Source organism: Falco peregrinus, chromosome 6 (assembly GCF_023634155.1).
Source record: "Falco peregrinus isolate bFalPer1 chromosome 6, bFalPer1.pri, whole genome shotgun sequence".
Taxonomy (NCBI): Eukaryota; Metazoa; Chordata; class Aves; order Falconiformes; family Falconidae; genus Falco; species Falco peregrinus.
In genome coordinates, this window is record NC_073726.1 from 53,409,989 (window position 1) to 53,425,408 (window position 15,420).

The 15,420-nt window shown below is 35.8% G+C and overlaps 1 protein-coding gene across 2 annotated transcripts in view; it reads right to left on the reverse strand.

The window, feature by feature from the left end:
* Positions 1–3,623: 3,623 nt before the first annotated feature.
* The window catches only part of TMTC2 (transmembrane O-mannosyltransferase targeting cadherins 2), a 252,425-nt gene continuing 240,628 nt past the window's right edge, over positions 3,624–15,420 (reverse strand). For both annotated transcript variants that reach the window (XM_055808895.1, XM_055808896.1), the window contains one exon: positions 3,624–4,657. In XM_055808895.1, the coding sequence (XP_055664870.1) occupies positions 4,478–4,657 (180 nt within the window). In that variant the 3' untranslated portion in view covers positions 3,624–4,477. The remainder of the gene's footprint in view (positions 4,658–15,420) is intronic.

The following is a 15,420-nucleotide window of genomic DNA, read 5'->3' on the forward strand; positions in this document are numbered from 1 at the left end:
ATTGATTCCTGCTTATGAAAAAGTCTTTGCCTTTAACTAGGAATCATTTAACTTGGACATTGAGCTCAAGGAGCTCAAGGACAAATTTAATGTGCAGGTGGTGTTTGTCTTGAGCCCCCAGAACAAGCCAGATGTGGGCAGGACCATCCAGACAATAAATAGCGTGTGCAGCTGTGTCATGGCGGTAACTCCATCATGCTCAGGCATCTGTACAACATCCCTGGTGTGTGCGTGAGCCTTACGAACCATGAGATAGTGCTTGACTGCACTTAGCATAAACTTAAAAGTTTGCACACACTAGGTCTGTAAACTGGTTTTGTTATTCACTGAGTACAAAGGTGGCAAGTTCCAGGACTGGGCCAGAAGCCTCACCTACAGGTGGACACACCACATAGGAATCTTCCCAGTTATGGAGAGACTCCTGGCGCCAGCTGCAATGGGGCTTCCCAGCCGAAGTGTGGGTCCCAATGATGTTAGGGTGGTAATTGATGATGTATCCTTTTCTTAGTCTCTGTAATGCTTTGAAGTAATGATTTGATGCTTTGCTCTTATTACTCTTTTATCATATTGTGCATAATAACTAGTACTGTTTCCTTTTATCATATTGCACGCTATTTTCCTTTATTGTATTGTAATATAATAAACTGCATTTATTCTTGCATTTGATTTGGAATTAATTTTTGCTTGGTATTAAGTCAATCGGCAAAACAGGCAAGCAGAACAGGATCTTGCAGAGAAGGGTTTAGGGGGAAGATGCTAGAGCAGGCATTCAAGCACATGTTTAGACTATTTCCCTGAGAAAGGAGTGACACAGAACAGCTTATTCTTTGCATACTCTGTGTTCATCATCTCCCATTTCATCAAAACCTATTTAGGCAAGGAATGACCACATCTGAAGGCAAAGCATGACCTTTGATAAAAATAAGGGATGACAGTTGAGTTTGGAAGTCAGTGACCCAAGCTTCTCTAGTGCTCTGCTCATGTCCATGAATGTTTTTCAGCTCTAGAGCAAACCTATCAATGCATAGGACCTGAATGCAACAGAACTAGAAAGGTATAAAAATATTAGTATTAGGTCCACTGAGCTAAGGCGGCTCTGTCCATAGAAGATTAAGAGGAAACTGAAAGGTCAAGTACTTCATGACATCTCCTGCACAGGAAGGCAGCAAATTTGAAACGGATCATGTGACACACAAGAGAAAGGTGATCTCAGACACTAAAAAGGCCACGTACGTAAGCGAAGTCTTCTTTCCAGCTTTTGCAGCCAATTAGACATTAGAAATGTTTTTACTGACATCATGTTTGTATGTCAATATAAAAATGATCTATTAATATATCTTATTCATCTGCTTTTATGCCCACAGATTTTAGAAACAAAGATCAAATATAATAGTTTCCATAGTCCTTTGGCTAGATTTAGTGAGCAGAAATATTAAAAAATGCTTCCAGAGAACACTTTCGAAAATATCAGCTGAAGTATAATCGCAATAGAGTACAGAAGAAAGCCAGCTGTGATAGGTTGTACTCTGCTTACAGTGTATAGTTCTCCCATACATAACACAGTCAATATAACTCATTAAATTAGAATAATTTTTTTTAGAAATTGTTGTTACAGTAACAGATAAAGGAATGCACAGTGTATTAGTTATCAATGCTTTATTATTGAAAACAAAATTGAAATTCTCTTATCTGGCACATAAACAATTATTTCTACAAAAAGGAAAGCCTACAAATCTGATAATTTATACAAATAACAGTTTTTCAAAAAATAAAATTTTAATTTAGTAAACTTGTCTTGTGCTCTTTAATTTTCTTTTTAGCACTGTCTGCAATAATCTGCCATAAATCCCTGAGCAGAGAGACATATTTTAAACATGTTTTAAATTTATCCCAAAAGAAGAAAGTTATCAAGCCCAGACCTATATTAAAAAAATGTGTTCAGGGACATTCTTGTTAAATTTGCGCTAGTCCTTTTTTCTTTCTTTTCTTTTTTTTTTTTTTTTTTAAAGAAACAATAAAAACATTTATCAATGCAAGCTTGACACTGCATCACAGGAGTGCTCCCCCTTTTCCCCCCTTTGTGCAACGAATAAAAATTACTAAACAAGAATGAGTACAGGTTGAAGGAAACAAATAACATAGTGAATGGTTAAGACCAAGAAGCCATCAAAGCTTGATGGCTGTTGAGCAAATAAAGCTGCAGGGTACCACAGTTTTATACTGAATTCAGTTACATTTGCTATCTAATTAATTCTATATTTTTTCCAGAAAATCAGTAAAGCAGGAGAATACTTTCAAGCTACCATTGTATTCTAACACTGGTTTCAATGATAAAGTAGAAATTCACCTTTTGACCCTTCAATTTTGCTTTTCCAGCTATAACATTATTCGAGAAAAACTTGACACACTCCACAAAACCAAACGATCTTGCCCCTCTGGCCCTTCTGGCAGGCCAGTTGTAAACTTAGCAACTTACGGTATTTTAGCGAGCAAGAGGAAAGAAAAAGAAACACACACGACTACAATTTTTTACTATACTGACTTCAAAACAGCTACTCTCCAATCTACGTCAATACAGATTTAAAATCCAGGTGTAAGGGGAGAATGACCAATAAGGTACAGTATAACTCAAGCATCCCCTTTCCCATTAGGTACACACACTAACCACAAAAAATGCAAGGAAAAACAAATAAAAGAATAGTAACACTTACAGACTGTTGTGTTAATGGCAGGTAATGTTGCTGCAATCAAGTAATAAATAAATAAATACAGCAAAGTATTCTTCTCTACGCTTTTGCTGGAATGGTGCTCAACAGTTCAAAAGCAAAAGAAAACAAAAAGAAAAGAAAACAAAAAGAACCCCAAACACAAACCCTTTCTCAGTAATAAAGTTTTTAACAGAAGATCCTGAAGAAGCTTCAGTTCAAGGTGCTCTACCACTTAAGCATTGTATCTATCATTATGAAAAGAACACTGAAGCAGATACCAACAGGTCATTAAATGAAATAGTAAATTTTCTTACAAGCAATAATACTTATTCCAAAGAAAGAAAGCTGTTAACAAATGGCCTGGAAAAAACTGACTAAAGCTTCAATACACTGCAATTTAAAATAAATTATTTTTACATTTAAAAACTGAAGACTAAAACAGTAAATAGGCCAAATCATTCTGAAACAAAAATAAATTGAATCTCACCAAAAGCATATTTAGATATTTGACAGCTCTGCTGCTAGCGCATGTCAGAATACAAACAGAATGCTAATATTTGGTTAGAATCTGAATAGGAAATATTTTTTAAAACACCATCACTGTGAAAAGTAACTGACGACCCCCTTTACAGATTTGTCTTGATCTACACTGTTTTAAGCATGATCTAATCAAGTCCCTTCAGTTATTTGCTAGCCTCACCAATGTGTAACATTCCCTTTTCTCAGAGTTGCTCATGAAGTCTCATTTGTAGCATATCCAAGCACTAATATTTTCGAATCTCACTTGGCTGAGTTATTGCAGAAATATTGTAGGCAGACAGTTCAAAGTTTTCAAAGTTGGTCTTATCTGACAGCAATGTAAAGAGAATCAAACACATCATTATATAATACTTGTTGGGTTTTTTTTTTTGTGGGTTTGTTTTTTTTTTTTCTGAAGACAGAAGTCTGACCACATCCATTTGATATCAGGGCAAATATCAGTCTTGCTTGTATTGCTAAATCACAACTCCAAACTTTTGGACTTTTTTTTTGTTGTTTTTTAACCGCTCTACATACACACCTGATGTAGAAGAATATGGGTGGTTCCTTGCTCATTCTGTCTAGCCCACAGCCATTTGACTGTGTATCTCAAGAAAACTGCATTAAAACTTAACCAGCTGAAATAATATGCATATTCTCAAGTAAACAATTTTTAACGCTGTCATCTAATCACGTGACAGGTTTGAAAAAAAAAAAAAAAGGCTATATAAGCTGTGAAATTGGTAAGCAAGTGGTCCTAGAGTGAGATACAGCAGCATTAAGACAAACTGCAAACACACTGGATTTAGTATACATTTTAATGAGTTACAGTATCAGCAAAATACTTTAACCTACTATTACCACTTTTACTCCCATATGGTTTAATGTATACTGTACAATTTTCCCTTAGTATTTCTGTGACAGTATACATTCCAAATACACACCTGAAAGTGAGCAATATGGGATTTGCAATTATCAAATATGCCAAAACACCTTCTCTCAAGTACTATGGTTCTAACTATTTTTTGTGGGGCAACAAGTCCTTCATGAATATCTCAAAGTCTCCCTTTTTCTATTTATCTAGCGAAAAAAACTTATGCCAAAAAAGCAGAATAGCTTCTCTTAGCAGCAATTAAGACCTCTGATCCTTGCAGTCAAGTCCAATGAGTTTTCTGATCGGGTAGCTCTGTGGAAATTCTAGTTCATGGTTTTAATCAACTTAAGAAAAAAAATGTTCAGAGTTTTTATCATCATGGTTTGGATGTCTTCAAACCTTGTTTCTCCATGATATTCCACAGTTTGCGAAGATTGGACTGAGTGATGACATCATCAGGTTTAAGTTGAAGAGCAAGGAGGTAGTTTTCTTCAGCCTCTTTCAGTTTACCATTCAGATGAAGAATGGCTCCAAGATTCATTAGGGCAGCTGGATACTGGTACAAAGAAAAAGGAAGGGGAAATATTAGGAGCATTTTCAGTTTTTCTTTTCAGACTATCTTCTTCCACTTAAGCAAATTATTCCCTTATGTTTGCAGACTTTTCATGGAAGCAATTTACCAATTTAAGCAAATAGAGATAACAAGAAAAAGTTGCTGAACAGCTGCTGTATACTTTATGCTTTAAACAGGGCAAGCTCTGGTGTCTACAGACATAGACTTCTCTATTTAATGAGAAAACACAGACCTCATAAAGCTTTACATGTGGTAATGTCAGCATAGCACAGTTTCCAAGAGAAAATTAAAGTAATCCAAGACTGGATTAAAGACAGGAATTTAGTTTTAATTCAACCCATTGCCAGTAAAGAGTTTATAATCGTTGGGAACAGTTAACACGTTGGAATTCATCCCCTTTTTCTCTTTGTCTTAATTATAACTAGTAGAAAATACAATCTGTTCCCAGATTCAGGGGTCTTACGATATCCATTTAAATTCAGGCCGTGGCAATTATTTCTTAATGAACAACTGAATAAAATTAACAGTGGTGGAAACACATGCTATTTTAATAACAAAGATGTGAAAATTTCATAACAAATATGTTGAAAAGCTTCTTATGTTACTAACAATTTTTCCATCTTTAGTGAAAGCAGACTGTTCCTTGTTTTTAATTTTTCATCTTTAGATTATTTTATTATGAAGTAATAGGTTGTTCATGATAATTAAATATGCCTAGTTACTGGAGTTAACAAATATTACAAGGGCAGAAAAGCAGGTTTATGAAGCTGAAGAGAACAGTCTAACCTACCTTTTTGCAAGTACCTAAGGTATTCACATGTTAGTAAGAGCACAGGAAAGGCATTTGCCAAACCGGTACCTTGCATTTCAAAGAAAAAGAGGGGGAAAGTTCTACACAAAGTTCACTATGGTTCTTCCCTTGGGTCACTATCAATTTCAATGAGCTTCAGGAACGCTCACTTTCCAAGACACATTAATTTTGCCTCAGAGGGTAAGTGTTTCAGGACACTACTCACCAGTGTTCGGATCAAGATGCATTATTCAAAATGTGAAGCCACATGGAAACTTGGCTTCAGACTACTATGTGGGGGCGCTGGTTTGCTTTAGAAGCCCTTCAGTGACAATAACTTCAGAAAAATATGGTAGGTAGAAGGCAAATAAAATACACACTAGAACTGGCCTCCCAGACTGATGTGGTAGTAGGAAGTCATTAGGATGAGGAAGACTTACCTATGTTCCAAGCCTCTCCAACTAGCAAGTTAAGCTCATTACTCTTATCCTTCTGAATCAATCTTCAAACCCCCTCCTCCCCTCACAATTCTTGTGTCCAAAACCTAAATTTTGTGATGGAAATGTTGTTCAGAAAAATATCAATTTTTATATCCTAAAAATATTTCTTTTTTTTTTCCCAGCTTTCTTCCCGATTCTTTTCACCTATTAACACATGCATCACAAAAATTCAAGGAATTGTGACACATTAAATTTTCACAACTGGCTTCCAGACTTTCAAAATCAAGCAAAACAAAACAAGTTCAGCCCTCCCTATTGTAAACTTCATAATGTTAACACAGTGGAATCTGAATATGTTATTTTTAGATTTATTTTTTTCTTGCTTTTATCCTGACAGATTATTTCCACCACCCCTAAATCAGTCACTTCATTCTACTAAGAAATCAGATCAAAACAAAACCAGCTGGATTTTACAAAGTTTTCCCATTTACACACTCTCCAAAATTTCCTTTTCAGTAATATTCCATACAGAGAAGGAAAAACAAGGCCCTGAAAGGTAATCTTTGCTATGGACAACACATATCAGCAGCCACATTACCATAGCTCCACCTTGACAGTGCCAGTCTTGCATACTATATTATAATGGAATAATACACCCCTTAATTACGGATGTTCTGGGTTTTTTGCAGTGATGTAAGTGAAGAATGATCAGAAAACAGCCCCGCTGTATATGGATGGCTGTCTAAATATCCACATATGTTATTTATTCATTTATTTTTAGACATAAGATTGAGAGAATTTTCTCAAATCATGAGTAAGATGGTTCATTACCCAAATTTGTGCTCCTTATTTGTCTAATGAGAGTTTATGAATCAAACAGCTTTTTTCAAGAGCACAGTTACTGACAGAGAACTGTCTCCTCACTTGAAATATAAACATGTGCGTATTTTTGCATCCAGGCAAAGCTTACAATGATTAAGGACTGAAAAATGTTATACCTAGAATGACTCATACTAAACAAGACACACATTAAAATGTGCTCAGGGCTAATTCTACAGCATCCACAAACTTATTGTGTGGGAAGTAACACAGTTGTTTCATATGGCTTCCAGAATTCCTCTCCACTTCCTTCACACACCCCTGAAAATATGGTATGTGTATGGTACTAATCAAGTACTCTAGAGAATGTCATATATATAAGACTATATGCCTAGCTAAGAAAACTCTTCTGCCACCATGCCTTTAATGTGATATATCATTTCACTAGAGCAAGCAACAAAAACACCTAGAGAAAGAACTTGCTGCACACCTTTTAACCGAACTTGACATTTTCCAACTTCTACATGTCATTCCCGATTTCCTGGAGACTCAAGACATTTTAGGACATTAATGCTTTAAACAAATGTATCCGTGGAATGTGTGAACCGATAACTTATTTCAGGTAGTGCTGAAAGTTCCTTCCAACCCCTTCATGTTTCAAATGAGGAAGTGCACAGGATTTCAGAGACTGCTCTCTAACTTTCTAGGGTATTAGCCACCCCAGTATCTATGGTTTATTGTACCAGTTGCAAGAATTTTGGGTGACTGCAAGATTATATATCAGTGCCATCACTCTCTTGACAGCTATAGATAATGGTCTGAGGACAAGAGAGCAAGAGACATTTACTACAGGTTTTTTTTTCACATACATTGTCTTTTATTAAAGACAGCTGATAAAATTTTTCAGTACATTAACAAAGGCAGTCAGCAGCTACCAGCGCAATAACATGGGACTTGTCGCACTGTATAACAAATGACACCACCTACTACTTCAGAGACTTTAAAGGAGAAACAGGCCTGCTTTCATTTCCTGTTGGAGACAGATGCTTTACATCAAAAAAAGCTGACTGGCATTTCTATCAGGGTTACAGATGCTGTCTTTTAAGGTCCATTGGGAATTACTCCCTTTATTAGCATTTTTATTGTGGTGTGCTTATTTCCTTAGTGTTGGGGTTTGGTTTTTTGGTTGGTTTTGGGGTTGATTTTTTTTTTTGGGGGGGGGGGGGGGGGGACACGGACGATGACAACACAGGGGGATGGGTGGAGGTAGGTGGCCATGGGGAGAGGGGAGGCATAACAAGAGTAGTTAATGAACTACAAAATAGCAAAAGGCATGCATTTAGTTGCCTGAGGTGGTTTTGGTTTACACTGATGACAATTCTTTCAAACTTTCTCTTTACTATACTGCCAAAATAAAAGGAGGGCCTTGGGGCATGCAAAAATTTTAAGGTAAATTAAAGTGCTCTCTAAAATTAGAGAGCTATGGAATCTCCAAATAATTCAAAACAATTCTGAGCAGTATTTCAGGATTACACTAATGTAACCAAATATGGTTTTGAATCCACAAACAGAATGAATCTTAATGACACAGAAGATGAACTGATTCCTTGTTCATTGTCTCTGGCTCCACATATAGCAAATGTCATATCAAAAGAATAGTCCCAAACCAAAGAAGACAAGTTTACTCCTATACATGCCTAAGAACTTATGGAGAGACAAACAGATACACAAACACTTAACCTAGCTCAAAATGCCTCTTCTATGCAGACAAATATGACCAAACAACAGCCCAAACACAAACAATGAAATCCGAAATTGTTTCTCTCGAAGCTCTGCTTACAGATCACCTTCTCTACCCAACACCACAGAGGGCCAGGGCAGCAGGTTCTGAGACAAAAGTGCATTTTCTTGCTGCTTGGCTACTTACAAGGAAAACCATGCCAATTTTTACTCCAGCAGAATCACCAGTGAAAGTTACTTCCCACTTAGCCATTTTCAAAGGTCACTTGAAAAGATATTGCCAATATTTCTCTTGTTCTTAATGAATTACTGTAGTGTGTGATCTTGAAGATGTTTCAAAACAACACCAGGATTCTTTAATGAATACTGTAATCGGCATGGCCAACCCATCAGAAACACAGAGGCTAAATGTTTTGTTTTAAAACAGTGCAATGAAGAAGCAGCTTGTTCTTTTAAGGGTTCCTGTTGAGTAAAGTCCATACTTAAAGAAGGACATGAAATTGCATTCACATGTGAATATTCCATCCCAGCACTTCTAGTTAAATATGGGTGAAGAATTCAGATACTTCTCTTTGATAAGTGAAGAGACATAGGAGGTACAATGACCGAGTAGTGAAGCAGCAGAGCATTATTGTAGAATGGCTCAATAAGCATGACAGCAAAACGTGGTGACTGCTTCATTTTATCAGTGACCATCAGATAATGTACTGTCATACCTTTTTTATCCTCCTACAGTGATAGCAAGAATTTTCACTTGAACTTTTATTACTGGTGTTATTGCTGTAGCGCAGCATGGTATTTTCTGAAGCCATCAAAATGTCAACAGCTCCTTTTTTATCGCTAAAGACAACTGCGGGCAACAGAATAATTTCAGAGGTGGCACTTGCTTTTGACAGATCTCACAACTTTTGAGTAAAACCATGACCTAGGAGTTGCCCCAAGAGGTAAGGATACTACTTTAAAGCATGGGGGTGTGAAGAGAAGGTAAAAGGAGAGGCAGGGGAGGGACATGCAGTGAGATGGTTGCTGCCAACTGGATCTTACTCTCCAATGCAATACATTGACAACATCGTAAATTCAGTAGTGACACATGGAAGTAAACTTTTTTATAGGAGTGACCTAGTGTTGCCAGATAAGCCAAGTGCCAGTTATTCCTTCCAGAGACTCACATTTCTGCCTGGTTCTCTATGCTATGAGGCTTCTTAAGAACCGCAGTTTGCATATGCTAGGTCTGGTATTTTGTTCCAAACAGCACATGAATCACAACTAAGACGCTGATCTCCAGTAAGCTGGCTAAGATGACATGAGTAAATTGTCTAGGAACAGAAAACTGGGTGCAAAAAGCATGCTGGAACAAGATGACAGGAAGTATGGCAAAACAGTATGCGTCAGAGAGAATAAAAATGTATAAAATTCAGAGCTGAGAGGGATTTCCTGTGTCATCATCAGTCCAGGCAGCAAAGCATTCAGTTCTGCTGCAAAACCAGAAAAATCAGTATCTTTGCAAACTTTTAAAATGGAAGAATGCTCTGCCACTTTTCCTCTACAACAGTTAAGTACATTATTTAAATTGCAAGTCTGCTCATGAACAATTTCAGTAAGTATGCTTTTGTGTTGACAACAGCTTTCAGCTTAAATAGCGAAGAGGGAAATGGAGAGAAAAACATTCTCCCTGCAAGTGTTAATTTGAATAAACATTGCAAAGAGCAGTTTCCATGGTTGTATTAGTCAGAAATGGACCTAAATGCCTCTGCTGCAAAGGAAGATTGCATCCCTATCTAATTACCTTAAGACTGACTAACATACATAGCTATATAAATCTAATTAACAAGCCTAGGCTCTAGAGAGGAGTGGATCCTTGGGTTCAGTCACCACCTTTAAGAGTACTACGCTGTTAACGCTGATGAAGAACAACCTACTAATATGTCACTAAACAGAAAAAGACTTCATTTAGTATGATCTTCATATTTTTTTTCACCAAGCTAGTATCTCTAGTGAAGATGAACACCTTCTAGAAGAAAAAGGATACCAAAAAAGAAACACATAAATAATACAGTAGATAGGAAAAAAATAGGTTGTATTGAAAACTATTTATTTAATAGTCTCCAGTTAGGATAATATATCAAGTTAATAAGGTTGAAGAACTGCACGAGTTAATGCCTGTTCACCTTAACAACTGATGATACTACAGTAGCGTTAGGTCATGTACATTTTTAATTTATATTTTTATTATTATTTTAAATTTGGACACTCTCCTCTGGACATTCAAAACAGACGACACTTTAACCTGCCTGGTGAAAGGAGAATACACATGGAAATTGTTTATATGCATCTAATCTTGTGTGCTTTCAAACACTGGAGAGTACCCTGTCTAAAATTGCAAACTATAGGATATGTATATTTAAAACCAGGAATTAAAAAGTGAAGACAGGGTGTTTTACTTTTTTTTTTTTTTAATATTTTTTAAAAATTTATTTATGGGTAGCAGATATGGGAATTTTCATCCACAAGCATAATGTGAAGTTATTCAGTTTACCTGTGGATTCAGACGTGGGTTTCATTAAGGAAACCAACAGCCATGAGTCAGGGAGGAGTTCTTGACTTGGCATGGGAAGGAAGCATCAAGCAGTCTACTTTGTTTCTCAAATTATCACATCAATAGGGGACATTTTAGCATCGATGTTCTCCAGCCAATGGAGATTTTTTTCCTCAACGTCTTTTTCATCTTAACCTTCAGAGACTGCTCGGAGTTTTAAAAGCATAGTTATCCAAAACCAAACAAGTATGTATACATCTTGCTGCTGAAAAGCTATCTACCATTGGCCTTTATATAAGTTCAAAGTACTGTTTTACACATCAGCAAGTTAACAAAAAAGCACGTGTTACAACTGGTAAAGCCTGCAGATCATAACAACAGCTGAAAAAGTCCCACAAAAATGTACTTACATTTGTAATTTCTGTGTATCTAGATTTTTTCCTCAATGACCATGCATCAATCGCTTTGATTTGTGCTTAAAAAACCTCCCAGTAACCACTCTCAGTTTATTTAGAAGCTATGATGGACATTTTTAGATAACATAGTTGTATTAACATAATAAAAGCTAAACAGGAACATACGTTATGCATATTAAATAATTACGGTTATACTATAAAAAATAAACCCCCCAAAAACATTTTCCAGGCCTCAAAGTGTTTTTAATTAAAATTCCTGCTTTCCAACTCAAACGTTGTCATCACTATAGGATATGATAATCTTATCCAATTTTCCTAGCATTTTAGGATTTTATTAAAAAAATCTTCAAATGACTTAATTTTTGTTTATAGAAATCCAACTGTGCTCTGATGTCTGTAATTTGATAATTTTAATACATAGCTATGATTATGGTATAAAACATTTAACAACTATACCTTACCTAACACAAGTATGCTGCGTGCTAATTAGGAAGTCTGTACTCCCAGCAAGTGAGAAACTTGCTGAATAGAAATGTCATCTGTACTATCATACTGACAAACAGAAATTGTTCTAAATCTTTCAGAAACAAAATTTTGTCCTAGTAAGAAAGTTTTTAAAAAAATTCAATTTAGTTCTGCAAATGTATAATTATAATATATCAAAAATGTATTTTTGCATGCACTTTCTTTCTAAATCATGAAAACCAGAAAAATAAATGGCTTTGTGTTACTGCCTAAAGATAAACCCCACTTTTAAATTAAGAGAAATGTAAAGCATTAAAAAAAATAATAATATACTCTGTGTCACCCAGCAGCACACACGCAGAGCTGATTAGAATAGATGTCCATATTAACACAATCAAAACGGGCTAATCTTCAGAGAAAACTCCAATTTACAGATCATCTGAGGTTATGACCATAATCATACTCAAAGTATGTACTACTAAAAAAGCTCACATTTTTCAATCAAATTAAATGTCATTGGAAAACAAAAATGCCTGCTGAGAATCTGCCTGCTTTTGCCCAGATACTGATCAAATACATCAGTACCCACAGAAGGTTGTATACTTTTTCAAGATGCTAGTCATAGGCATATGAAGTACTGCATTAGAGCTTCCATTTCTGAGTAGAATAGTCAACTACTGAAATTTCAGAAAGAAGTGTTCACTTCTGGCCTTGAAAATTTAGTGAAGTTCTAATTAAAGGAATCTCAAAATCCACATTTCCAGTATTTTGACTCAAGATGTTCAGATGAATGTTAACTGTGAAACAAGGCTTTGCACCTTTGGCTGACAAGTGTAGTCGGCTCAATTAAATGCTTGAGAACTAGATTAATATTGATATTGCTGTGTGCTTTTGAAAACCGTTTAGGTGTTTGCAGTTGTAAGGTATACCTTTCAGGCACATTGTGTAAACCATTATGCAACTTGACATACTTGCTCTGAGCACAAAGAATGAGAAAACTTGCTAATTTGATCAAGGCTTATATCACACACAATCACTATCAAGCCAACCCACAGAAAACATGTTGTGTTAAAGCTTTACAGAAACAGGAAAAAAGAAAACACTAGAACATTATGAAGCATTGTAGGATGTATTAGGATGAATTTTAGCCTTCATTTCATCCCTCCATTAATACATTTTCTTTTGGCTAACCCTCCCTAGACAACAGAATCAATCATTATTCCTCTGTTGGTAATAATTTCACCGGCAGGAAAGTACAGTTGACATCTATCACATGAAGTAATAGATTTTCCATAGCAACACGGTTTATCAATAGTGTCTGAAGATATTTTCAAGTTGCTCAAAAAAATGCAAATTCAGGATGTGGAAACATTACCAAGGTAATTTTGCAAATACAAACTAACTCCATAACTTTGGAAATAAATAACAAAACTCTTGAGACAATGTGTTGTTCAAGGATCTACATTTTCATTTCAGAGTAGACACAACTGAAAATGCTTGAAAAAAATCTTGTTCATAAATATTTTCTTTTCTGAAATTTCTGCATGGAAAATCTTAAATTATTTGCATATCAATCTTTTTTTTCCTTCCCTTTTGTCCTTTTTCATCTATCACTGCCATGATCGTTGCACAGTGCAAAGTTTGTGCCCACACAGTGTCTTGATTTCAGTTTTACCCACAGGATGATGAGAGCAGCTGAGAAAAGAGGCACATACTATTGGTCCTTTGCAACGTGCTGAATTACAGTGCTCTGTGTAATTCATAAGAATTCATACCCTACTTTTTGGCAGCCAGCAACCTGCAGGTGTTCCCTATATAGTATTTAGCAATTAAATCTACAGTACATATTAAAATTATTAATTTCCAGAGTAAGCACAAGGATTTAATTTTGATTCTTGTAGCATAAAGATTTTAAGGCTGTAGTTTCTAAAATTTGGTCTTTTGGTCGCTAATAGTAAGACCACTGGGCACTAATTGTTCACTAGGCTTTTACAATGTTGTGACCTGTAAAAAAATAAAATTAGTTTCTGCTAGGGCAGCCTTATTTACTACATCTGATCAGTGACATATATGTTTACTGAGCTTTGTAAGTAATATCAATAGCAATAAGACAGGTTCAGTGGTAGATCTACACATCCTACTCTGAAGGGTTGTACTTGACACTGCATGTGCTGCTTTTATCAAGCAGAAGCTTTCTGTATTCTGCAAACTACATTTTTAGGAAATGGACACATGAAGCAATGCTGTGAATAATATTTTCCTTTTTTAAAAGGTTTAATTAATTATTTCTAAAAGCAGAAGAAAACAACTAATATTTGCAGGATTAGCACCAAGAAATCAAAGTTCAATTCCTGCCTCTGAAATTCAATGTCAAAAATTACTCAATAAAACCAGATGCTTGCTCCAAATTGCCCCAGAAAAAAACCCTCTGTGATTGGGGCAAACTATGATCCAGGGCCACCAGAATTGCTATTCAGTTCTGTAGTCAACAGCTCAAGTTAATTTGCCTTCTCATTAAATATTTTCACTATACATACCATACATTCTATACGAACACCACAGGATCCTACAGAAATTAACTTTGGGTCCTACCTACCAGCAATCTTTTTGTTAAAGCTCATTTTTTGACCCTAAATCAAAAGGTTTGCCTCCTATGCAATTTCCATAATCTCTGTTCAGAAAGAATTTTCTTCTTCTATCGTGGGTAAAACACCCAATTTGTGAACTAATCTGCAAAAAAAAGTCCATCAATGCAGCTATCAGAACAGAATTTTTCAAACAGAACTAATGAAGGATCATGTATTGATCTTTCAAAAATAATAAAAAACAAGCTTGGTAATTTTAAGCGTATTTAAATGCAGTTAGAATGTGAAGAAATGAAGCAGAACTACTGAGTTACAATAAAACTCCAACAAATAACTCCGCCATGAATGTATCAATTATTTACACCATAGAATCTAAAGAGACATACAGCAAACCTTCATATGGAATTTAGTTTAGGGTTTTACTGTGGATTTTCATGTTTACTTTTGTTGCTATATTGCAAAAGATTTCTATTTTTTTTTCACACAGTAATTGTTTTTAGTAAGTTTGAGTGAGCCAGATGCTGAGGCAACTGGCACTGTTACAAACCATAATGTCAGATTAAAGTTACTTACTGTTACAGAAAAACAATCTTTACTGGAGCACCTGAAGAATTAGTAAAACCGTCTCAGTAACAGAGCTGTTCATTATATGGAAGGCATGTTTCAAAAGTGTAGGTACACTTGAATGTATATTTGCTTTCCAGTATTTGCTTTCCAGATCTCTAGGCTGTAACTTTCCCAGGGAAAAATACATTCTAACTGGTACTGATGTTACACTTAAAGACAAATCCCAAGAAAATTATTTCAGCGAGACACTTGCTATGCATCCCCTTCCTAGCAGTCTGCAAACATAACAGTACTCAGGCAGATCTCAGACCAAAACCACCCTTATTTGTAGGGCATTTTCCGCCTATACAGTCACCTAGATACACACAGAGGTATGGGAGGGTGGGA